The sequence below is a fragment of the Symphodus melops genome (assembly GCF_947650265.1).
Source record: "Symphodus melops genome assembly, chromosome: 20".
NCBI lineage: Eukaryota > Metazoa > Chordata > Actinopteri > Labriformes > Labridae > Symphodus > Symphodus melops.
The window spans coordinates 17031829-17055369 of record NC_136710.1 but is presented as its reverse complement, the minus strand read 5'-3'; the positions used below and the strand labels follow the sequence as shown (position 1 = coordinate 17055369).

Below are 23541 nucleotides of genomic sequence, written 5' to 3'. Positions count from 1 at the left end.
ACCCCCATTTAGCCTTAACCCCGGGCTCGTTTGGTCCGAGCCATGATCTAACCCACACACTGCTGATAATCGCTCAGACTAAAGGAACATGCGAGTTGACCCTGGCTAATGCCAGAGAGCTAATTATTGATCATCTCAGGAACTTATTAAATCATGTAAGCGAAGTCAACTTCATCCACTGACTGCAAACACACTGCTTCAAGTTTATAGTTATTTCAGATGAACAGTTTAATTTCTGGGTTACAATTTACACAGAAAAATTTACACAAAAAAAAGACATTGGCATAGTTTAAATCTGAAAATGACAAATACAGTTTACAACAAGGCCTTAAAAACTTCTACAGCATCAATTAATTAAACTTCAAAATGAGGCTAATAATATGAAAGAATGAATTTCTTACTCACAAGAAATAAACATACATACAGATGATTTCAATCATTTCAGAGAATATTTCATCTGCTTCAATTTGGGAAAATATTTCCTGAAAATCCCATAGAACCAAATTTACATTAACTCTTAAAATGTGCAGATAGTAAAATCTGTTTCACTTTAGAAATAAGCACAAATGTAACAGGTGCAGTGTTAGCTCCTTAAGCCGTGGTACACACACTCACTCCAGGTTGGATCCCTCTCACCTCTTGATCTGTTGGTCAGGTTGAAAGCAGCATAATAAAGGTGGTCTGTGTTTTGGTAACCCTAGTAACAAAATATATTTGACAATACATTTCATTCAATAAAATTAAAATTATAAATACAGTATGAAATGGTAGGTGAGCTCACCTCTGCCGTGGCGGTCGATGAAGCTGAAAAGCTTTTTTCACACTCTGTTTGAGACGCAAAGAAAACAGTTTTTTCATTAAAAAGTTGTACACAGACAACATGAGCTTTCAAAACTAAACAGTCCTACCTGGAGATTGGCTGCTGTTCCTCTTGTTCATCATGCAGAGTGTGAAGGCCAGTAAAGCAGAGAGCATGGAAGTCAATGTCACAGCTCCCTTCCAGAGGAAAGAAGAGTCTGTAGAATCTGTACAGACAAGAGGAACAGAGATGGTGCATGTGTTCACTTTTCCCTGATAAGTTTGTTCAGGCACTAACAATGAGTTCCTTTTATATGCTAACAAAAACTTTCATACCTTCAAAGTCCAGCTTGGTCCCGTTTCCAAACAGAATGTGTCCACATGAAGCGACAGCACAGTAGTACGTCCCAGTATCAGAAACATTCAGGTTCTTCATTGGTAAGTTGTATTCACAGGTTTGTTGGTTGGGTTTCCTCGGACACAAATTATTGCTGCCTCCATGAGTGTAAATAAATCCAGGGTGAGATTCTTCAGAGTCTCTGAACCAGTAAACACTGTGTTCTCCATCACAGGTCCCAGTGTGGACTGTACAGTTCAGAGTCACAGAGCCTCCTGGCTTGGTGATCGCAGATGCGGACTGATTGATCAAAAGCTGAAAGTTCAAACCTGAGCCTTTTACTCTTAGAGTAATGCTTTCCATGAATTCAAACACGGACGTAAGTCTACATGCACAGTAATAAGTAGCCATGTCTGTGATGCGCACGTCTGTGATCTTTAGATGATTATGACCAACTTTATTATCCACTGTGAAGCGTGGATTATTCTCAAATTCACCGTATAAACTTGCATTATTTTCATATTTGTAGAATGAAGAGAGGAGCTCAGGTTTCTGTCCCAGAGTTTGTTTGTACCAGTAAAACGTTGTTGCTATATCACCTTGATAGAAACAATGCAAAGTGACCTCCTCACCAACAGTCGCCGATATGAATCTACTCTCTTGGCGCCCATTTTTGATCGATCTTGGATCCGACGTCTGAGCTAAAGTAAGAAATAGAAAATGCTGAACTTATTTCAGATTATAAAAATGTTCTTAATCAGCACAAAAGTTGAAGTAAATGTCATGAAAAGTGACCAAACTGCCTGTAAGACAATTCTAAAACATAACTCACCCATCTCCACCAAGCACAGACATTCAAGGAAGAACACAATCATAAGAGGTGTCATCGTGTTCAAACTACTGTGTCGACTGAAACACACTTTAGAGCTCTCTTCACTCTTCAGAGGGAGGACAACATTTGATTGGCCAGAGAGAAGTGACACAATATGCCTATATAAGGAACATCACATCCTCCCTCCATTAGGGGCCAAACATTCTGACGTGTAATGGACGTGGTACAGATTTTCACCAGGTTTCTTGACTTGGTTAAGCTTCTATTTGTTCCAATATATGTGATTTTGTTTCATCAATTGGATCACTTCCCACCTTGTTTAGGTGGTCACTACCCTCAACAGATTTTATGACCAAGCCTCTGCTGGACCAAAGATTGTTCCATAAGCCTCAAGCGTGGTTGGATTTACTTCAAGGAGGAGATAATATTTTCATGGTACGGGAGTTATTTCAAATAAGCCTATTTAGGAAAAATCTATCCTGTTTAACTAACGTATTGCCCCCAATGCAAGGGCCAAAGGTCACAATTCAGGAAAACAGGAGCAGGACGGAAGTGCAGGTCAAGAAAAAATATTTCTTTAAACAAAAAAAGCAAACACTTGCTATTCAAAATGTCCAGCTGAAAAAAACCTTAGGAGCCACAAGAACCCACCAGGAACAGGAAAAGACTGACAACTAACATTCAACAGCAACATATGACAACGAGCTGACAGGAACACTGAGACTAAATAAACACTGGGGTAATCAGACACAGGTGACACTAATGTCACAGGTGAAGACAATCAGGGTAATCACACAGAGAGAAAATACAAGACAAGAAACACAGAAGACAAGATCTACCCATAATCCAGAACCACAAAAAGAACTCAAGAATATAACAAAACATTAGAAGTTAAACTTTGCAAAACAAAAAAGGAAGCACTGAAGACTACGAGGAAACATAACAAAACACACAAGAGAAACAAGCAACACCAGGATAGAAATCTGAAGTCTGAAATATGAAACTAAATAAGACCAAATCCAGACACAAAGGGGGGGCTTAGATAAGGAATGCTAAATGGACTTGAGCTCAAATCGGGGCTTTATAGTTTTCTGATTACTTAAAGCGCTTGTTCACTGCAGGCCACAGCTACTCATTCACACCCTGATGTATCATCCATCAGAAGAAACTAATCCATTCATACGCCTCCACTGAAGCAACGGGAACAACGTGGGATTAAGTGACTTGCCCATGAACACACTGGACATGTTGCTCAGCTGGGGATCAAACCCTCGAGCTTCAGGTTGAGAGACCACGACTCTACCACTGATCCACAGTCGCCCCAAATATATATTACTTATACTTATTACTTAATTATTATAATGTACATGGCCTGTGCAATGTGACCTTATCCACAGCACTCCAGCTTGTTTATCGATATATTTCTGGGTCTTCACTGCCAAAGCCGATTTCTCTGGATTTGATGTCCTTCAAGCCCAAAAAGATTACAAATCTGCTCTTTTAAAAAAAATAAAAATAATGTGAACTAATCTTACCATCTTTCACTCATCAGTTAAAGGTGTCTTTGTAAGTTTCTCCTGCATTGTGCTATATGATATGACACACTTTACCAGTAAACAATCCCATTAACAACAGTCAGAGACCATACAATGCTGCAGCAAAAAAAATATATAAAAAGACATGTAAATTGTACTCAGTTGTATTGGTTCAAAATAAAAAGGAACATTACCACTTACTGGTATTGATGGACATCACCGTGTAAGAGGAGCTTTGTTTGGTACAGAATAAACAGAGACATTTGGTTTCTTAATAGAATGGTTTTATTGTAAAAGTAAAAAAAAAAAAGATGCAATAATATCATATGCATGTTTTTTTCTAATAAAGAGAAAAACCCAAATTACTTCACAGAAACTTTCTTGTCCATCCCTTCTATGACAACAATGAACCCATCTTCCAATGGCCAGAGGCGCCACCAGAAAGCCTTCATGAGAGTGGCCAGGTGGGGCCTTTTTGAACAGCACAGGTGAAGATGTCTCAGTCGTAGCGACCTGAAGCTAAACATCCCTGAGGGCTTGAGACAAGACGTCCACACTAAAAGGTCTGCAACCTGACCCAAGCCCTCCGGAACCAGAAGCCCGACCACTGGCACGGGCTTGGGTTGGTTTGGGCTCGATTTTTTTGGGGGCGAGCCTTGATCGAACCCTTTGCACTAACTAAAGATGTACAGTATGTAAAATCTGCATCATCTTCTGACTGCAAGCCATTACTGTTTATAGTTTATTGTGATTCCATGTTAATTAACAGTTTTGGATCAAGTCTGTCAAACAATTTAAACGTATTTGCTGATTTAAAGTCTGACGAGGACAAAAAGAAAACTGTTTACAACAAGTCCTTTCAAGCTTCTACAGCATCTATTAATGGAACCTCAAAATGAGGCTAATATGCAAAACTGCATTCCTTACTCACAAGAAAGAAAGAAGAAAAAGTAATATTTATATAAAGATGATTTCAATGATTTCAGAGGATGTTTTACCTGCTTCAATTAAGAAAAAAACCATCAGTTACATTTCCTGGAGACCCCATTGATCCAAATTTACATTAACTCTTGAAATGTGCAGATAATAAAATCTGCAACACTTTAGAAATAAGCACAAATGTAACAGGTGCAGTTTTAGCTCCTTAAGCCGTGGTACACACACTCACTCCAGGTTGGATCCCTCTGACCTCTTGATCTGTTGGTCAGGTTGACAGCAGCATAATAAAGGTGGTCTGTGTTTTGGTAGCCCTAGTAGCAAAAATATATTTGACAATCCATTTCATTCCTTTAAATATTAATAAAATTATAAATACAGTATGAGATGGTAATGTAGGTGAGCTCACCTCTGCCGTGGCGGTCGATAAAGCTGAAAAGCTTTTTTCACACTCTGGTTGAGACGCAAGGAAAACAGTTTTTTCATTAAAAAGTTGTACACAGACAACATGAGCTTTCAAAACTAAACAGTCCTACCTGGAGATTGGCTGCTGTTCCTCTTGTTCATCATGCAGAGTGTGAAGGCCAGTAAAGCAGAGAGCATGGAAGTCAATGTCACAGCTCCCTTCCAGAAGAAAGAAGAATCTGCAGAATCTGTACAGACAAGAGGAACAGAGATGTTGCATGTGTTCACTTTTCCCTGATAAGTTTGTTCAGGCACTAACAATGAGTTCCTTTTATATGCCAACAAAATATCATACCTTCAAAGTCCAGCTGGGTCCCGTTTCCAAACAGAATGTGTCCACATGATGCGACAGCGCAGTAGTACGTCCCAACATGAGAAACATTCAGGTTCTTCATTGGTAAGTTGTAGACACAGGTGTGTGTTTTAGAGTTCTTCTCACTCTGATCATTCCTGCCTCCATGGGTGTAAATGATTTCCTGATGAGATTCTTCAGAGTCTCTGAACCAGTAAACACTGTGTTCTCCATCACAGGTCCCAGTGTGGACTGTACAGTTCAGAGTCACAGAGCCTCCTGGCTGGATGGTCTCAGATGCTGACTGATGGATTAAAGCTGGGACGTTCCAACCTGAGTCTTTTACACTGACTACAGCTCCCTCAAGAAAATTTAATACCAATTTAAAACTACTTGCGCAGTAGTAAGTAGCTGTGTCTGAAACTTTCAAATTCAAAATTGTTAAGTGATTTGTTTTATTTTCAGTCTGGAGTTGGAAGCGTGATTTGTCTGCAAATTCATGCTGGAAAGTTATTTTTGTATCGTACACGTAGAAGGTAGAAATAAGCCTCGGTGTCTGACCCAGACTTTGTTTATACCAGTAAAGCCATGCTGAATCTTCACCTTCATAAAAACATCGCAGAGTCACAGTGTCTCCAACTTCAGATGAGACAAAACGTTTTTCTTGATGAACAGAGATAGATGGTTCCTGATCAGGCAGCTGAGCTGAAGTCAATTAAAGAGAAAATAGATACAAAATCAGTGAAATGATGTCGAACAATGAGCCGAAGAATACTCTGAAATCTGAAAAACTGAAGTATAAAAAGTGTAGTCTTAAAAACACAACTTACCCATTCCCCCCAAGAACAAATGGATCAGAAAACAGACAAACATTGTAGATGTTGACGTGTTGGAGTTCCTGTATTGAATGAAAAGACTCTCAATACCGTCTCCACTCTTGAATATCAAGCTTGTGTTTGATTGGTCCGCCTGATGTGACACAATACGTCCTCTTCAGGAAACAAAAGATCACATGTTCACTGACATCTGTACTTTGTAGTTTGTTTGGGGAGAGTTATATGAAGAATATAACGGCTCTTGATATTGGTAGGATGTTTAAAATTGGTTGTGTCGAGTACAGTTATGATTTACAGTTGTGTATAATCTTTTTCTAATATACGTGATGGACTGATTGTCATCAGGGTTCCGAACTTTGTCAAACAGTTTCAAGGTTAAGACAGCGTACAAAAGGTCAAGTAAACAGCAGCAGCTTCTGTTTTGCTTCTTTACAGGTTAAATCCACCAAATTAAAAAGCCTTCATCAAGATGATGCTCTTCACTGGCATTAAGTTGGGCTCCATTTGTGAAGATATTGATCCAAACGTGTGGGGGATATTTTCTTGGTGGCTGAATGGCCTCATTGAAAGGTGTGATATGTAGAATGTGTTTTATAATGTTTACTTTGAAATATGTAGATTACTTGTCAGCTATCACAGCCAGAGAAATTCATAATTTTATAGTTTTAAAGGGACCTATCTCGTTTGCGGCTGCCATGATGAGCTGCCATGACAGACTTGTTGCTGTATAAGCTAGCGGTAGCTGTAACTGACAGCTGCCGTACTGATGCTATATGTGCTGCTGTGATAGAAACGTCATGTCATATACTCCGATACATCTTCGGCAAACATTCTCTTCCTCAGGTCGGTTTCACTGGTTCGTATTGATGACAGTCAACGCAGAGTTCGTTTTCACCTGGGAAAAATATCTAATCAGTCCCATGATTCCCTGCGATACTCAACGTCATCTTTTTTTGTTTTGATTAAGAGCCCCCGGACAGCGTTTTTTTTATACTGTGCGTAAAGGTCATGTAACTTTTTTTAAAATTTTATTTATTTATGTTTTACCATATTAATACCCTCTGGGAAATTAGGTGTTTACACTCTAACATGCAACACACAGCGGCTCGTGCACAAACCTGATCCCTATGGACATGCACTGACGGAGAGACGTCAGAGTGACGGAGCAGCCCCCGGCAGACGCTCTGGAGCTGGTGGGGGTGCAGGGCCGCCCCTGGCCAAGTGGGGGCCCTAAGCAGGATTTTATTTTGGGGCCCCCCTTCCAATAACATAATAATAATAAATTACAATTACTAACGAATCAAATAAACAGCCTCTATCAAAAGTGGAACAATAAAAGCATAGATTGATAAACTATAAACCTGAGCCAACATATGACCACCAACGGGTCAATTAAAAACTCCTTTTTTCAATAAAGCTGAAAATATTCAGTTAACAAGACATTTAATAAATGGTCATCAGGGCCACTTGAAAATGTAATCTCCAGTGCACATCTCAACACAATTATCATCTGTTCTGTCTCATGATTAGCACAAGTAGACATGCTAGCAGTTCATGTTTATATGCCACTAAGTTATTTCTTTGTTATTTCAACAACATACCCACCTTCAAGTGAAGCACGGGCCTCTTCTTGTTTGGACTTTTTCTTTCTTTTGCTAGCTCCCGAATTGTATTGACGTTTGGAAGCCATCTCTCTCTCTACCTGCAAACAACTGCCTACCGGCCCATCTGACTGCTGATTGGTCAGATGGTGATGCTTCGCACTTTCAATCATAGCGTCTCTTTTTTTTCTCTCTCTCTCCTGCCTCAGGCTGACTTGGTGGCGGTGCTCTAAGCGCGCCTCTCAGCAAAATGCATGCGCATCCTTTGCGCATTTGCAGAGCATGATGATACTTTATTGATCCCGAGGTAAATTCAATTTACTTGCACAAAATGGGGCCCCCCATGGATCGTGTGAGCGCGTGTTCTGCGTCTGGGCCTGGGGGGAGGGGATGCGGTGCCGTGCTCAAGGGCTTAAGGGCACCTCTCCAGCAAACAACAAATTTCCGTATTTGGTCCGCTCGAACCAGCGACCCTCCAGTTCCCAACCCAAGTCCCTACGGACTGATCTACTGCCGCCCCAAAGGTCTTGAGGAACACCAAGTTCAGAAGCTTGATGCTTTAAATTTTTTCTATTCTTCTGAGTCAAAGCACTTTCACCAACACATTCACTCCCTGAATTATACTTCCTCAGATAAACTGTTAGCACTATACAAATAAAGACTGATACATTGACACCCATTCACACACTGATGGCAGAGGCTGCTATGTAAAGTGACCCTTGGTTTTAAATGAGCCATTCACACACACTCATGCCGCGGCCGAAGCAGCAGGATTAACTGAGGGTTAGTTTTGCCCAAGGACACATCGGACATGTGGCTGCAGGATCCATGTGTCCAACCTTCCTGTTCAGAGACGTCTGAGTCTACCAACGGCAAAGAGAAGGAAACAAACTTATTAATGTGATGGTTGCAGTCTGTTGATGAATAACAAGCACTTTTGCTGTTTCTCTGGGTCCATCCAACTCTTTTCCGTTCTACCAACCCACCCTTAGAAAACACACATCCTATAAATAATAAATTCAGCACATCTTCAACTGACAGGCAATGAAAAACTTTTGTTATTACCGAAGACCAGAGCCAAAAATTCTCCTGATTGAGAGAATCACCTGGGAGCTGAAATGTCCTCGAATTATATAGAAACACATCACATCCACTGTCCTCCAATTTACTGACAAATAGAAACGATGTAACTACAGAGACTCACTATCACCTCTGGCCACCAGATCAGATTCTGTTTAACCAATCACTTGTCTGAGTGTAAAGCAAACCATCAGCCAATCACGACCAGCCTTCATTTCGTGTGAAAAAGTTGAGAGCGTCAGTCAGCACACAGTGCAGCCACGATGTCACTTCACCTTTTTCTGTTCCTTATCAGTAAAATCTGTGAGTATACAAGACTTGATTTCCTGAAACTATGTTGAAAAGTGAGATGGATGAGGTTTTATCATTCGTGGAAACACGTTTTAATTTCTTTCCAGATCAGGTTGCAGCGGTTACCTCTGATGTAAAACAGGACAGCGGGTTGATAACGGTAACACTCGGACAGAAGGTGACTCTGCACTGCTCGTTTGAGAACGATGCTGTGACTTACTTTACTTGGTACCAGCAGCGCTTGGGAGGCAAACCTTTCATCATATCAAAACTGAGGACAGGCAGCAGAGAAGCTTCCATCTCCCCAGCGTACAAAGACAGGTATGAAGTTGTAGGACAAGGAGGCGTCAACAATCTTGTAATCAGAGACGTTCTCTTGTCAGATTCAGCATCATACTTCTGTGGGGTTTTAGAATACGACACAGTTGAATTTGGGAAAGGAGTCTTTCTGCATGTCAAATCGTCATCAGCCAACACCCAAACTGTCGTTCATCAGTCAGCGTTAGGGCCGCTCTCGATGGGAGATTCTGTGAATTTGAGCTGCACAGTGCAGACTGAACCATGTGCCGATGATCAGAGCTTCTACTGGTTCAGACGTGGTGCAGCTCAGCCTGCAATCATTTATCACAATGCAGGGGAGTGTATTAAAGACTCAGGGTCTCACATGAGAAACTGCACTTTAAACCTCCCATTAAAGTCTGTGAGCTCCTCTGATGAAGGGATGTACTACTGTGCTCTGGCTTCATGCGGGGAGGTAGTCTTTGGAAACGGAACACGAGTATGGATTGGAGGTAAATTCTTTCAGCTTATAATGCAAGCTTTTGTTTTTCTTATTTCTGTTCAAATAAAATACAAATAGTGATGTGAGACTTCTTTTATCTTGACTGCAATTTAGGATATACTGCCAAAGTCCCCTCTCTCCTTGCATATTTCTTGAGTGTGGCTTTGGCACTTTTCATCATTGTGCTACTCGTCTTGGCATTTATCATGCAAAAGATCAAGAAGAAGTCATGCTCCATCTGCAAAGGTAAAACTTTTAGAATAAATGGGCCAAGAATTGGCTTGTGTTGGCCTTTCTCGATCCATTATGAACCTTGATTAACAGAAACTGTTTCTTATTTGCAGCGTCTGATGCAACGGGAGGTGAAATAAATGTAAGCTAGAAGCAAAATTCATGAAAACGAGCTACTTTTTGGGTTCACATCTTTTACATGGTCTGTTCCACTTTGTCATTACCAGAGCCATGATGCAGACCATCTCCACTATGCAGCTCTGAGTCTGAACAGAAGGATTAAGCGGCATCGCCAAGAGGAGAACGTGACGTCAGACTGTGTTTACTCTGGAGTGAGAAGGAAGTGAAGAAGGACTTTGTTTTTATGTTTTTATTACTTTTAACTCATCTGTTCAGTCATTTCGCACAAGTAATTGTACAACAGAAAATTCCATTGATGAAAATAAACAATGTTTAGTGCAATGTGGTTGTAGTGGTTTAATGGTGGATAAAGGACAGTTGGGTCATCATGAATGCACACAGTACGAGACTGGATTGAAAAAAGGACAAAGCATGCTCATGAGAGCCCATGTAATCTATAAATATCCTGCTAAACCTCTTTCACACACACAGGGTGTTTCTTTCAATCTACAGCCAGCTCTCAACAGTTACATCTCACGCATGTGGTGAAGGTGGTGAAACCTTGAGTTTCCATTGGAGGAAGTTCGAGACCTTGCTCTCAGGCCTCAGCATTTAGCACCTCTGCAAAGCTGCCCTCACAAAGCATAGTGAAAAAAAAGCATCATGCACTGCACACCATCAGATCCAGCACTCAACTTTAAACAGGCAGCTTGTTTTTTGTTGTTGTTGCTGCCACTAATAAACTGCAAATCAATATCCAAACAAGAATAAAATAATCGAGTTCAGGGTGACATATATATCTCACAGAACCATATTTATCTCCAGGCTTCTGTGAATATGGTCTAACACCTTTTCACTCAATAGAAAGGAGAGTACTCTACAGCCAGTCTGTATTTCTATGGCTTTTCTATAATGCTGAGCTGTAAACTTTGCTCAAGCTGTGCTTTTGAGGGAAACTTATTTTCATGATTCATCCATGACATCTATTCGAATGAACTGGGAAGATGTTTGAGGTTAAAAAAAACAAAAAAGACTCGAGCTCATGGACAGTTACAATGTACTTGATACATCGTAGACACAACAAGACATTTTCAGCTGGATCAGTTAGGACCTAAATAACGAACATATGATGAACACATGCTACCATTGAAATGTACATGGTAATAGTAAAGCTATAGTAATAGAAAAGCTTTGGCTTTTAATACAATCTGAGCTTGACATCTTTTTATTTAATTTTCCTACTTATTGTATTTTAATTGTTTTCATTGTCTTTTTTATAGTGTGACTTCTGCCTGTACAGCACTTTGGTCAACCAAGGTTGTTTTAAATGTGTTCTAGAAATATACTTTGATTGATTGTATATGGACTTGAGGTTGTATAATGCTTTTCTAGCTATCTCACTCAAAGCACTTTCACACCTCAGGTCCAACCAAGCCACAGCCGACCAATAGGAGCTCAGCACTCTTTCTGAAAACACCCCATGACAAACCTTCTACAGCACATCGTCTCAACCACATGGTGAAAAGTCTATTTCTAAATTTGCTGGTTAAACAACACACCATATCTGGGTGCTAAGTGAGACGCAGGGCTTGAAGAGGTTGGACTAACTCTGATTATTCAGAGGTGCTTTAGGTGTAACATGCATCAAAGCAGTCAACATTGCTTTGGAGCAGTTTCCTCCTTGTCGTATGATAGCAATGCGTCAACTGTGCACCTGACCACAACTTATTTTAAGACCAACATGCTCATTGTGGGCTTCTGTGCAGTTGTCTTCACAAGGTTTGGTACGGAAATGAAAGTAATACTATAGCAACAACACTTGCACTGCGATACTGTTTGTTGCCAAGTGTAAGAGAGGGCCGAAAATGCCTTTCATGGTATCAAACTTTTCTTCTTAGCTAAATAGTTTGTGTTTGATGAATAAACTAACCTTGTAAGTGTGCTACCATAGGTCTTAAAGAAATGTTCTGACCAACCTGGGTACCAGGTTAGAGAAGAAATATTTTGGAAATACTAGCAGTTATGGGAGGAAGGGTAAGACTAACAAAAAGAATGGAGGGCATTTGTGCCTGTGCATATGTATCGAAAAGACACAAAGCAACAGAACACGCGGTGTGTTAATGCAAGGATAACTGCACTGCAGAGCATACAGCGTCCTGTTGCCCGTTGCGCATACACATTAATAGAGAGATGTCAGAGTGCAGCGGCTGCCACCACTGGAGGCGCCCCCTGGTGGGGATTTGATGCATTGTTTAAGGGCACCTCGGCAGTGCTCGAAAAACCAGACCAACCTCAGTATTTTGTTCCGCATCGGAACTTGAACCGGCGACCCTCCAGTTCCCAACCCAAGAGCTACTGCCGCCCTTTATGCGAACGCTCTTGGGCAGTAATTTGAGCTGGACCAGTCAGGCACTAAATAACTTCTTCATAATATCATCCATGTAACTGTTTCTAAAGAAAATATGATTAATACAAGCTACCATTAAAATGATGAAACTGCCTCCTTTCTATGCAAAAAAGCACAATTGGAAAAAAAATAATATCGGGTAATAGATTGTGGACAGCAAAGGATGGAGCTATTTGTGGTTGCAATTCGTTCTTAGTGGGTGTAGCGCAGATTCACTAGTGTCTCCTCTTCATAGTAAATCAGATTTTACTAGATCGTCGTCTTGAGACATTCAAGAAGTTTCTTATAGACGTTTTAGTTTTTAACAGGGCTATAGGATAAAAGACTCCTTTATTCATCAAAACAGACAATTCAAGAGTGCTCTTTCTAACTCAACACGAGACATGTACTCAGTAAATCCATGCTATGTGCTTCACTGTGTGCGTCTAGTGTGGTAACTAGTCATGTGACCAATCCTGACGGGCCAATCAAACAAAGTCTCGTCTATAAAAAGGAGACAACATATAAAGTTCTTTCAAGAAACCACATCAACTTCAACAATGACACCCGCTAAGTTAGCTCTGTATGTGACGTGCGTGCTCATGGGGAGGATGGGTAAGTTAAATTGTTTTCAAGTGTTATATCATTGTCTTTGTCTTTGATGGGTTCTACAATGTGTTTGTGTCTTCACATATGCTCTCAGGAAAGGTGTAAAGTTATTCATTTGCTTTGGCACTGTTTTCTCCTCAGCAGACGTGTTAACCCTGGAGTCGTCCTCGTCTTCACGTTTCCTATCGGTCAGTGTCGGTGAACACGTGACTTTGGAGTGCGTCCATGAAGACAGTTTGGCGTTAATGTTTTTTTGGTATAAACAAAGTCTGGGGCAGAAACCAGAGCTGGTGTCTAAATTCTATAAGCATGACAAAAGTGGCTCCCTGATTGGTGCATTTAAGAATGATCCACGCATTGAACTGGAAATCAGCTCTGGGAAATATAACGTTAGGATCTCAGGTGTGCACATTTCAGACTCGGCTACTTACCACTGCATGAGTGGCTTTTCCTATGTGTATGAATTTATTAAGAGCATCACTGTCCACGTAAAGACTTCAGGTTTGAATGTCCGACCAGTCATCCATCAGTCAGCATCTGAGACCATCCAGCCTGGAGGCTCTGTGACTCTGAACTGTACAGTCCACTATGGGAGCTGTGAAGAAGAACACAATGTTTACTGGTTTAAAAACTCTGAAAAAACAAATCCAGGACTCATTTTGACCCATGGAGGCAGAAACGAGCAGTGTGAGATGAACCCCGACGCAACAAACACCTGCGTTTACAACTTGCCAATGAAGAAGCTGAATCTTTCTCTTGCTGGGACATACTACTGCGCTGTTGCATCATGTGGACAAATCGTGTTTGGAAACGGGACCACGGTGGACATCGGTAAGGAACTTTCATAAAGACTTGTTACGTTGTGTTATATATTTCATGAAAGAAAGTGAGAAATGTTTGAAATCTCCTGATGTTAATCTGCAGATGGCGAAGACAATCTCCTCTTGGTGTATGTAATGAGTTCAGCTTTGGCTCTTACTACCATCCTTGCTTTTTTACTGGCTTACAAAGCATTTACAACATACAAGGCGACCAGCCTCAGATGCACAGGTAGGTCACACTGACATTGTTTAAATCTGTTTCTGTGTTCAGGGACAAAACACTGAGACAAACCATTTTTCAGCCAACATACGACTGACAAAAAAAAACAAAAAAAAAAACAGATCGCTGTCCCAGTGTTTGATTTTAAACCATTTTGCATCAGTGGAGAATGTGAAATATAAAGGAAGAGAGTGTTTCACATATACAAACAAAACAACTGTAACGTTAAGCCATTTACAGAAACTTCATTTTGCTTTTAGTACGCCTTTTTTACGAGCTTAGCTGCCAGATGAATGCGGGAACGACTACGACTCACTCCTCAGTCTTAACTTTTAAACAGATGGTATGGTTTAACGACAGTATCATGGTCCAGTCTTGTAAAGGTCGCATATAAACAGAAGAGTAAACAGAAACCTATTTAATTTCCTGTGATAATGAGTACAGTTCAACGTTTTATTTTTGAGTAATCTGAAGAAATCTATTTTGTCATCTCTGGATATTAATGATGGTTTTTCAGTGATAACAACTTACCATGTTACATGTAAAGCACTCTGTTGACATTCAGTCAAAATGAAATGAAAATGATCAGTCCAACATAAGTGAGCAAGGCTGGTTTTAATAACTTTTCTTTCTTTTTTTTATTTATCCAGGCCCTGAAGCAAGAACCTCAGCTGAATCGGATCCCATAGAGGTGTGTGTTTTCTCTTGATGGAAACCAGTATACCTCTGTGTAGGCCTGTTCTGCCATTTGACCAGCTCTTCATTTACATTCAGTACAACCTCTCTTAATTAATCTCTCAAGCTTAATCTCTAAACTTTACAGATTTGTTTTTTGTCTGTATAACCTATTAAACAATATAAAGCAGTGATACTATTTAATATTATTACCAGGGTGAACAGGAGAACCTCCATTATGCTGCCCTAAGGAGGATCAAGACCAACAGATCAACAAGACTGAGGGACGACATCTTAAATGAATGTGTTTATTCCAGTGTCAGACAGTAAAACTATCGACTGTATAAAAGATGGACGTAGTCTCAGTAATGTCCCCCTTTGGTTTCTGAAGAATCGTCAAACAATGTTGTTCCCCAAATTAGAAATGCGGCCTGCATCTTTCTTTAAAGCAGTTTAGAAAGGAGCGAAGAGGTGGAACTGACGGGGAGCCTCAACCCTCCTGCCAAATAAGTCCAGTGTGTCCACCTGTCCTGGATACTTTTTGATCCAGTAGATGTCGTCCTCGATCACCAGCATAAAAACAAAACAAACCGCTGTTTGGCGACACTTACCCCAAAGTGAAGCCTCCCTTCTCCTCTAGCTAAACACACCACCAACCCCACTCTCCTCGCCTTCACACGAAGAAGAACATAACTCAGCGCCATCATGCCCATTCAGTGCTCAAAATGTCCTTCGCTCGAGCTGCAGTTTCCTTCGGTCTGCATTGTTTTGTTAGCAGGCTAATGTTAGCATGCTTCAGTTGGTCTGTAGCTTCACATTGTAAATTGATACAGAATGATGTGATCTAAAAACGCTTGACATTCAGTTAAGCAATGAGTATGTTATTCTTCTCATCTCCTCGTCCTTGACTTAAACAGCATTTATACGCAAGGCCGTCCCGTCCATGTAAATGTGGTGTAAACACGGCTCAGACAACCACACAGCCAGTGTTCTGTCTCATCGTAGACAGTCAGGACTCAGAGAGACATTTACACAGGATTTCTGTTGTATTTACAGTATGTGTAAAATGTCTTTAAAGGCTCCATATTCTTCTTTTTCTCTGGATCTATATGCTCTTTAGTGTGTTTTCCAGGTGTCTTGTTCGTCTTTAAGCATATCTGTTTGCATTTACATCTATCTGGCTTTTAAACACAGCTTCAAGTCGATATTTGAGGAACTGCCGTTGGTAAGCGGAGGCGTACACTTCAGTAAAGATTGGGCCGTGTAAATGTGACAAAGTAAACTTGAGCTATAAGACTCACTCTGCACAGATCAAATAAAATGTTTTCTTCCTCTATAGTTAAGCCGTGCTTCATTCATGTGATCGAGGTGCTATATTTCCACTCTCACGACACACCCGTCTTCAACAATGCACAAACACGTGACCTTACAAACTGATGCCTGTGGTCTTTGTGGTCTCTGGTCGTTGAACAGGCAAATAAATAAGTAGAAAGATCAGAATGTGCTGCTAAATGCACAAACACCTCTGTCTTCTACCATCAAAATCTATCTATCCATCCATCCATCTATATACAATCAGTATGTCATTAAAACCACACTGTGTTTTATTCAGAGACATCATGATGACAAGAGCTGCTGCATATCTGGTGATGTGAGGATTGTACACCACAAACAAACACAAAGGACCGTTTTTTTTTTTTTTTTTCTTTCTCGAGCTCCTATGTGGTCAGACGTCAAAGTTAAGTTCTCAGTAAACTTTGGTCAAACACTTTCCACTCATCTGCTTGTGTGTTCTGTTCAATATTCGGACGTTTTTCCACACCCGGAGGCAGAAGTTGTTCACCTAAGTTTTCATCTATGTATTGATCTTGTCCTTTGTGAGTCAGCTCTATGAGCCGTTGTTGTGAAGTGCTGCCTTGTCGTAGTTTGTGCATTTCAGTCAGACAACTCACGTTTGTATCATTTAAAATATTCACTGCAGCAGAACATCATTTTTTTCAGAAACAAATCCTCAGTTTTGATTGAATGCAGATGCAGATAGTAGGCTCTGACCCCCCCCCCGCAGTCAGAGCCTATAGGTCACAGGTGTCAAACTCCAGTCCTCGAGGGCAGGCTTCCTCAGACTGTTAGACGTCTTCCTGCTCTAACACACCTGCTTTAAAACAATGTGTTGTCATCAAGCTCTGCAGAAGCCTGATAACGAGTCACTCATTGGATTCAGCTGCGTCCAAGCAGGGAGACGTCTAACAGTCTGAGGAGCCCGGCCCTCCAGGACTGGAGTTTGACACCCCTGCTAAAGGTGGATGCCGGGGTGGTGGGTGGGGCTGAGCGAGAGTATAGACTGTACTGGTGTAGCTCAAAGCTTGCAATGAAAGAGCAGAGGGAGAGGGAGGACTTGTCAGGTGATTGTTGGGAATGGGGCATGTCAAGTGTTTCGTCAGAACAGCTCGAGTTGACTGCCTTAACTAGCACGCAAACGTCACCTCCTGTTGTGGCAAGGGGCTAATCGTTACAGATTTCAGGGGACATAAATCTCATTGGACAATTGTTCCCTATCTAATAATGCTGGCAGCACAGTCCCTATGCTGCCTGTAAGAGCCACATGGTGCTAGGTCCTCTTTTGTGAAAGACAACAGAATAAAGATAAATGCATAAAGGGATATTTTCTGCACAGTGCTCAGCCACATGCACACCATGCAATGACTAATACTGTATCATTGTGTGCAGCGGGCGACCAATCAGGAAGCGGTGAACAAAAAATCCTGGTCACTATCTCCTCCTCCATCTTTTTATGTCTTAGGACAGCTTTAAGTCAGCTGTATGAGCTGTGAACTCTGTTTTAAAGCTGTATTTTGTGTTTGTTTTTACCTATTTAAAGTCATTCACTTGTAAGTGCAGAGGACTAATGGGTCTGTGCTGAGTTTTTTTTTTCTTCTTATGAACAGTCGAAACAAACAACAGCATCGAAGACAACAAAACCACATAGACATCCTGTCAGAGGGGGAGAGAAGGGGGCGTTAAAACCACATGGGCTGAACTTGATGAGAACAAGCTTGACCAGGGAGGAGCAAGTTTCTTTTTTTCTATTCGGCTGTAGAACTTGAAAACACATGTAGTGTCTTTTCCTGTAGACGTGCGTATCTATATTATAATCAATACTTGTATTGTGTAATCACAAGAAATCACTCAACAAACTGTCTGTCTTAATAAACATCACATTAAAGTGCAGAGTGTGTACGGTACATCAGACAGTTAGCATAAACTGAAGGCTTAGCCACGAAGGCTAAGAAATGCAATCTGCACCTACTGTATGTGCAGATCAAAAGCTGAGAGATGTGAGAACAAAATCACCAACAGAGATGACAGCAACTCGTCCTGCAGAGTCCCCAATTCTACCTCAATGACAACACACACTAAATAAAGTGTTGTGTTTTTTATTGGATTCAAGCTTCGGCTACTTCTCACCCTAGCCTCATTTCACACTACACACACCTTGTGTTGAAAATTAGGTTTTTTTCTGTGACAGTAGAAATGTTTTTTTTTTTTTTTTTCTACAGGACTTGTTAATCAAACATAAGGGATGGGGAACTCTGGGTGCTGAGCTATTCTTACAGTTTGCCAGGGATCTGACAACAAGACAGATTTCTTTTATCAATGTCCAACAAACACAAATGCACCTCAGATAACACGATGTTGGTGAAAGACACAGGACTCATCTCTTAAAGGATCCTTCTTTAGGTCTCTATATAAGTTATTAGTTTGTAATGATGATCTAATTTCAGCAGCAGGTTGACTACTGACTCCTACTGGACATTAGCTGAACTGCATGCAACAAGCTGAAGGGAAAGGCCCTGTTTATGATATATAAGGATTAAGCCAGCAAGTGTACTGATGAGGAGGTGTTAACTCTGTACAGAGAAACACTGAGCCTGTGAAAACAGCCAATGTGACCGCGACTTTAGCGAGAGAACAGGTGTTACCGGGGGGGGGACCAGTATGAGTTGAAGTTCTGTTCTTTAAGAAAAAGGCATTTTCCTTCTAATCACAGTCATGATGTGGAAACACAGCCTCTCAGTGCTGTTCTTTGCCTGTCTTGATTTAAAATCCACAGTCTGCCTCGTCTGAGGGCGAGACAAGGAATCGGTAGAATGCAAATCCTTTCTGCACAATGATTGATGACATTTTTAACATGTAACCCTTCATGTGAAATTGAGGTCATTTCCACAGGAGGCAGGGGTGCTGGGAGGAGTGCTGCGATACCCCCCCCCCCCCCCCCCCCCCCCTGCTGGAAAAGACAGATATTATGCAATATTTTCCGGATGCAAAATAAAGAAATATAAATAAACATTTTAAAATCTCTAACATGCTTCAATACATGTCATTCAATTTCTCAATTTTCAAAGTATTATTAAAATAACGCTCAGCATCATAGTCTACCTACGTTACACACAAGTAGCAGCAGCTGTTATACTAACGCTGCATCATTCAAAGTAGCTAACACAATGACAATGAAATGACTTTCAAATTTCATTTGTAAACCAATCGCTTCTAAAAAGAGCACTGAGGCGGATCAGTTTCTTCATGAAAACATCCCGACTCCCACCACCACTTCTTCGCCTGCTTCTTGATCACTTAGTAATGCCTCAAGGATTACTGACTAAGAAAGCAGGAGAAGCCCAGAGGAGCTGTCTCTCTGCTGACCATGGGATTGGATAAGTTGTACATCTCTGTGTGCTACAGCCTTTTGGACTTGTTTCACAATGTTTAGCTATTCTCTCATCTGTAAAACAGAATCTGCTCAATGAAAGTCGGACACACATCTCATACATAAAGCCTTCTATAAGTACGCAAAATGACATGTTTACTTAATTGCTTGTATTCAATCTGAATCAATAAAATAATTTTCTGTACACACTATCATTTCTTCACCCCAACGAAATGCATCTTCCCACAGATCTGAATGAGGTCAATACATGTAACTTGTTTTAAATCAAGGTGTAAGCAAACCACATTCCTTAGCTATCTTATCTTATCCAAAATGCTCTCATCTCATTAACATAAGACTTTGAGCCTTAAATTGAGGGCTCTTGTTGCTTCAACTTAACTACTGAGTCGAGGGTGCAATCTTGCACCCTGCTGCCTCCAGTGATGAGTCCACTTTAAACTTAAACACAAAATGAATTTATTACATGTAACATGGTAAACGTGTTATTTTAAGCAAATCTAGCCAAAAGTTTGCTTTAGAATTCTAGAAATGTCCACGATCTGCTACAGACACTGAAGGTAAAACGCACAAAATCAAAGAAACAAAAAATTAAACCACACAACTTCCCACTTCCCTTTATGCAAGAAGTGACATAAAAAAGCTGCTCATCTGGGTCAGTATACATTTTTTCAGACGAAAGAGAAGACTGTCTTTATGACCCAAATAACAAAACCACCGTCATAGTCTTCACAGCAGAGAGTGAAGGATGTTCACGTTTTATCTGCTCTTTCTTGTTCTCCACGCAGCATGTATGTCGAGGCATTCAACGTTTACTTCAACTTTCTACATCTGCAAATATTTACATGAAATGCTCTTTAATGAACCTCTATGTCTTTCAGATGGAGCTCTGCTGTACGCTGAGCCCGGACAACGTGTGACTTTACCGTGCGCTGTCCCCTCTGGTGCAAACTACCTGTCTTGGTACAAGCAGGTGGCAGGGGAGAAACCTCAAATGATGTCCTCCTTCTACAAACACCTGCCTGCTGTTGTCAGTTTCTTCAAGCAGTTTAAAGATGAGAATCGGTTTTCAGCTCAGACCGGAGAAGGGTTCTACCATTTCATCATCTCTAACGTGCAGGAGTCTGATTCGGCTATGTACTACTGTGGACAAACCAGCATATCAACCATTGAATTTCATGAGGGAATATTTTTGGTTTTAAAAGGTATCTGGATGATTTACAATGCTAAGTTGCACATTTCCCTTTCATTGTCCTTTTAAACATCTTTCAAACATGTCTGATTTTAGATTCCAGTGCCCTCCCTTTTATCCTGCAGCCGGCGTCTGAACCTGCGAAGCAAGGAAGCTCTGTGACTCTGAGCTGCACCATCCACACTGGGACCTGTGATGGAGAACACAGTGTTTACTGGTTTAAAAACTCGGAGGAATCACCCCCAGGACTCCTTTACACCAGTGGAGGAAGGAATGATCAGTGTGAGAGCAAACATATCTCACAATCACTCACTTGTGTCTACAATTTGCCGATGACCAGTCTGAATCTTTCTCATGCTGGGACCTACTACTGCGCTGTTGTCACATGTGGACGCATTCTGTTTGGCAATGGCACCAAGCTGGAAATTGATAGTAAGTCGCTTTTCTAAAAAAAAAAGAACAAAAAAAGGGCTTGTTCCATTTTATAGCCGGCCCTAAATCTCTCTTTAAAACACATTTTCTGATTCTCAGCAGATGAGGGGAAATTTTCAATGGGAACTTTGACATTCATCACCATCCTGGCTGTTGTGATTGCTCTCTCAGTTTGCATGATGAAAAAGAGAAACAGCTGCCGATCTTCAGGTAACTGTTTGAATTTTATAGCGTGTTAGCATCAAACATAACATAACATAAAAAAAAACAACTCTCTTTTTTTTCCACAACTAGAGTCCCAAGCAACAGTTTCAGCTCCATCCACGACAAACGCAGAGGTGACTATAAACGCTTCACTGTATCACTCTTTTTACACAACGAGATACTTCATTCAGTGGATATATGTCAATGACAACATGCTAACATGGATTGTCACATGTTGTCAGGGTTACCAAAACAAACTCAACCTCTACTATGCTGCTTTAAGCATCAACCTGACCAACAGATCAAGGACGCAGAGGGATCCAACCTGGAGTGAAGCTGTGTATGATTGTGTGAAGCATTAGAATTTGATTGATATTTATATTAAGTATGTCTTCTGTGGTGAGACAGGATTTTATCAGTATTTTTGTGAATTTTTAACAATGCTTTTTTTTACTTTCTGTGGTAAGCCGCCAAAATTCAATAGGATTCAGTTTTTGTGTGTAGCAGAATATCTCTACAATGTTGCCTTGTTTCTAACATATTAACCATTTATTTAAAAGCCCAAGGATCTTCAGTACAAAAGGAATCATTTTAGTCCAGTTGGATGGTTTTTGTTCTTTGACTTTGAGTTTAATTGAAGGATGAGATTCAGGGAAGAGAGTCTCTTAGAGGAACGGTTGGCGGTTGATTCACAGCTCCTCTACATGCACAAAATGTCGTTGGGCAGGAAATCAATGTGATAAGTAGGGATTGGTATTTAATGTAACAGCGTCTGCCGTCAGTGTATGAACGTGGATGTGAATGGGTGAGTATAACTTGTGTTAAAGCCTTTTGAGCAATTGGAAGATTACAATAGAGCCGAATATAGTCTTTTGTTTTTAGGACAATGTTCATGGTAATAATGGCCTTTTTTGTATTTATTTATTTTACATAATTATTGACCAAATAATAAATGGTTGAGAGAATAAAAAGTGTGTGTGTTTAATCTGTACGTAAGCGCAGCACCATGTTTATCAAAGAAAGTAGCTGACCTCACTCGCTTCATTAAGGGAGTGATTGGTAGAAATGATGTGTGATTTTATCCACTTAAACACGCTGACGTTTTTCTGTTGCACAAAATTAACGCTTCGGGGAAGATGAGGCAAGCAGGACTTTTCATGTCACTTGCATCATCATCAAAACTATTGTCAGAAGAAATTAATGTTTTACAACCTTTGAGGACATTTTCATTTAAACAAATGGAATTCTGTCTGTCATACACTTGTTAACAGAGCAGAAGGTATAAGATACTCTTTCATGCATTTCACTATATGTGGACAACAAAACAATCTAACAGGTACGTAACTGTAAGAACATCTTGAATCAAAAATGAGTCAATGGGTGAAGCCTGAGTGACATTGCCCTTCTGTTACTGAAGGGGGCTTTGGAGTCCCATCGATGGCGGTTGCCATGCTCTCTGAAAATGATTTTCAGTCAACCTAACGACAGGCTGAGAGCTGGAGCTGAGGCGGGTTTTAAGCCTCTTGACAAACTGCAACACCACGCCCACCTGTCAATCAGATCAGCCACGCGCCTTATTGTGAATAACTGTTATCCTTCACAAAAGTCTCAAGCAACCAATTGATGAACCGCAGAACTTTGCACTTTCGAATCAGCTTTAGTTATCAACTCTGGAGGTTGCAGCTTGATCAAAACCCATACGCTTTATTTAGAGTTTGCTAACCACAACATCAGAAAGCATTGGTCGCTTTTTATCTAACAAGCTGTCGGCGGTTTAACCCAGAGAAAAACACCAATGTATGATGTTCTGCATGATACAATAAGGAGGGAGCCACACTCTGTAACTACGAGATGCATGTTCTTCAGAAAGTAAGATTTACGTCAACGTGTCAAGTCAGGGTGGAAACTACAAAATAATCATATAATCCCACCTTTCAAAAATCCCAAACAAGTTAAGATTTTTTGATGGTTTCAAAGATTATCTTGTCAGATGCACCTTGACAATGCAAGACCTGTAAATTGTGTCATCTGAAAGGAAAAGTTGCATATCTTGTGTCCTGTCTTTCAAAGACCTGCGTAGGTTTTGTTCAGTGGCTCATTTCAGAGAAGAACTAAAGACATCCTGTCTGAAACCACAAAGACAA

The 23541-nt window shown here is 40.7% G+C and overlaps 2 protein-coding genes across 4 annotated transcripts in view; both read right to left on the bottom strand.

Moving 5' to 3' along the window:
- Positions 1–283: 283 nt before the first annotated feature.
- The window catches only part of LOC306841870 (uncharacterized protein), a 133621-nt gene continuing 110363 nt past the window's right edge, over positions 284–23541 (bottom strand). Inside the window, exons 1-6 of one of the 3 annotated variants that reach the window (XM_079371899.1) lie at positions 1968–2067; positions 1768–1836; positions 1135–1228; positions 909–1025; positions 782–825; positions 284–697 (exon numbers count right to left, since the gene is read on the bottom strand). In XM_079371899.1, coding sequence (XP_079228025.1) covers positions 584–697; positions 782–825; positions 909–1025; positions 1135–1228; positions 1768–1806 — 408 coding nt within the window. In that variant the 5' untranslated portion in view covers positions 1807–1836; positions 1968–2067 and the 3' untranslated portion in view covers positions 284–583. Of the gene's footprint in view, positions 698–781; positions 826–908; positions 1026–1134; positions 1837–1967 lie in introns of those variants that run through there. The other 2 variants (XM_079371898.1, XM_079371897.1) reach the window with 2 other exon arrangements.
- On the bottom strand, positions 4639–6088 carry LOC306841682 (uncharacterized protein; the record flags this gene model as incomplete). The annotated part of the gene is made up of 5 exons (XM_079371629.1): positions 6026–6088; positions 5199–5900; positions 4975–5091; positions 4848–4891; positions 4639–4752 (listed from the first exon to the last, which is right to left on the bottom strand). Exons 1-5 carry the CDS (start codon positions 6066–6068, stop codon positions 4639–4641), a joined length of 1020 nt encoding a protein of 339 aa, XP_079227755.1. The 5' UTR covers positions 6069–6088.